Source organism: Gadus chalcogrammus, chromosome 8 (assembly GCF_026213295.1).
Source record: "Gadus chalcogrammus isolate NIFS_2021 chromosome 8, NIFS_Gcha_1.0, whole genome shotgun sequence".
NCBI classification, from domain to species: domain Eukaryota; kingdom Metazoa; phylum Chordata; class Actinopteri; order Gadiformes; family Gadidae; genus Gadus; species Gadus chalcogrammus.
In genome coordinates, this window is record NC_079419.1 from 10,586,800 (window position 1) to 10,589,299 (window position 2,500).

General features: G+C 51.4%; 1 protein-coding gene across 2 annotated transcripts in view; it reads left to right on the forward strand.

The window, feature by feature from the left end:
• Positions 1-2,500, forward strand: part of LOC130387565 (disco-interacting protein 2 homolog C-like) — a 62,159-nt gene that overhangs the window by 35,547 nt on the left and 24,112 nt on the right. For both annotated transcript variants that reach the window (XM_056596733.1, XM_056596734.1), the window contains exon 5: positions 1,202-1,546. In XM_056596733.1, coding sequence (XP_056452708.1) covers positions 1,202-1,546 — 345 coding nt within the window. The remainder of the gene's footprint in view (positions 1-1,201; positions 1,547-2,500) is intronic.

A 2,500-nucleotide genomic window follows, 5' to 3' on the forward strand; every position in this document is an offset into this window, starting at 1 on the left:
TTTAGTCATCACCAGACATCTGTATCCAACATGACCTCCAGTGACTTCAGATCCAGGTCGTTAAGGAGCAAGTAGGGGTAAGACAGTACAGAGACAGGTCATTAAGGAGCAGGTTGGGGTTAGACAGTACAGAGACATTGTTGTGTGTTTTATGGGGACAGAAGTGTGTGTTGGGGACAGGAGTGTGTGTTTTATGGGGACAGGAGTGTGTGTTTTATGGGGACAGGAGTGTATATTTTGTGGGGACAGGAGTGTGTTTTATGGGGACAGGAGTGTGTGTTTTATGGGGACAGGAATGTGTGTTGGGGACAAGAGAGTGTGTTTTACGGGGACAGGAATGTGTGTTTTATGGGCTGCTTAATGAGGACACTCGAGACTTGAGGCACCAGAGACATTGTTGTGTGTTTTATGGGGACAGAAGTGTGTGTTGGGGACAGGAGTGTGTGTTTTATGGGGACAGGAGTGTGTGTTTTATGGGGACAGGAGTGTGTGTTTTATGGGGACAGGAGTGTGTATTTTATTGGGACAGGAGTGTGTGTTTTATGGGGACAGGAATGTGTGTTGGGGACAAGAGAGTGTGTTTTACGGGGACAGGAATGTGTGTTTTATGGGCTGCTTAATGAGGACACTCGAGACTTGAGGCACCGTTATGTTTCTTACTGTCGTCGTCTTGAGAAAACCAGAACATTGTTCTGCTGCTCCGCAGACTGACTCACGGAGAAACTCACCTCTCTCTCTCTCTCTCTCTCTCTCTCTCTCTGTCCCTGTCTCTGTCTCTGTCTCTGTCTCTCTCTCTCTCTCTCTCTGTATTTATGTATTTATATGTTTATGTTTTAATGTGCATGCTGATGACATGATTGCCAGGCCTCTCCAATCAAACCCAGAGCAGATCATTTGAAGATTCAATCCTGCTTTCTGGGCTCTCATTAAGCCTGCTATTATGGGATGACAGTTGATGGATGGTCAGACACACAAGCAGGCATATATTCGAAACCCTCACACACTCCCCCACACACACACTCACCCACACACACACACACACACACACCCCAACGATATAATTTAATTCCATCTCTCTTATTGTTTTCCTAATTTTATTTGTTTGATGTCTGGGAAGTATATTTATTCTGGAGTCGCCTATATAAAGAGTGTTAAATATCACTAAATCTCCCTCTCTCTTTCTCTCTCTCTCTCTCCCCAGACACCTCTTCGGGCTCAGAGGGAGACGAGGTTGCCGTGGGTGACGATGAAGAGGACGGGGAGGAGGGCCGGGTGGGCGGGGGGGGAGGGGGAGGAGGGGGCGGGGCGTCATCCAGCCGCGAGGGGAGCGTCGTCACAGAGACGTGGATCAGTCGGGCGCTGCACGCCACCTCCAGCACCACCACCTCCTCCACAGGCTCCTCCTCTTCCTCCTCCACCCGCAGTGGGGGCAGTGGTGGAGGGGGGGGGCTAGCGGAGTGTCTGACGCAGCAGGCCCACATCTCGATCAGAGCCCCCCCGCACCAACACCATCACCACCACCACCACCACCACCACCACAAGACAGGTCAGTCCCCACCACCACCACCACCACTACCACATGACAGGTCAGTCCCCACCACCACCACCACCACTACCACATGACAGGTCAGTCACCACCTCAATGAGACTCTACCTACACTATGCTACGTCACTAGGCTACGTTACTAGTATGAGACTACACCTACACTCGGCTACATCACCATGAGACTGAGGCTACGTCACTATGAGACTGCACCTACACTAGGCTACGTCACTATGAGACTGCACCTACACTAGGCTACGTCATTGAGACCACCTACATTAGGCCACGTCACTGAGAGACTGCACCTACACTAGGCTACGTCATTGAGACCACCTACACTCGGCTACATCACCATGAGACTGAGGCTACGTCACTATGCTACGTCACTCTGCGACGGAAGATGTTATGGACGGGGTCTGCTTGGTGGAGCTTCAGCATTCAGAAGACATATTGACCTGTTAAACGAGGAGCACCCAATATTAAATACCACAGTAAGGAATTGTGGGACGGCCGTATCTCCTTCCCTTTGGTAAAGGTCCAGTCTACCTTATGCTGAAGGAGATAAGGAAGCATCGAAGCACCTTTCCTTAGCGCTAAGATAATCGAGGCGACCTCATCCTGGCTGCCACTCAGACACCTCCAGGTTTCAGTCAGTGAGGACACTCCCTCTCCCACCGCAGCTGTAGCGTGGGTTAAACGGCTCTGTGTCTGTAGGCCGGCTAACGCAGCTCGCCCTGAGACAGAGTGCTGTGAACTGTGGTCCGTGCCGCGGCGGTGAGGTTAGCTCGTAAGCTAGTGGAGACGCTTCAACCCTTTACACAGCACGCGCCATCTGAGCCGCGGCTATGCTAATCATAGGCTGCTAGCTAGCCAGCTAACTAACTAGTATGCTAGTTAACTGTGCGGTAAGCTTGTGTCAACTTGGGCCGGGCTGAGGGACTGGGCTGTTGTCGATGC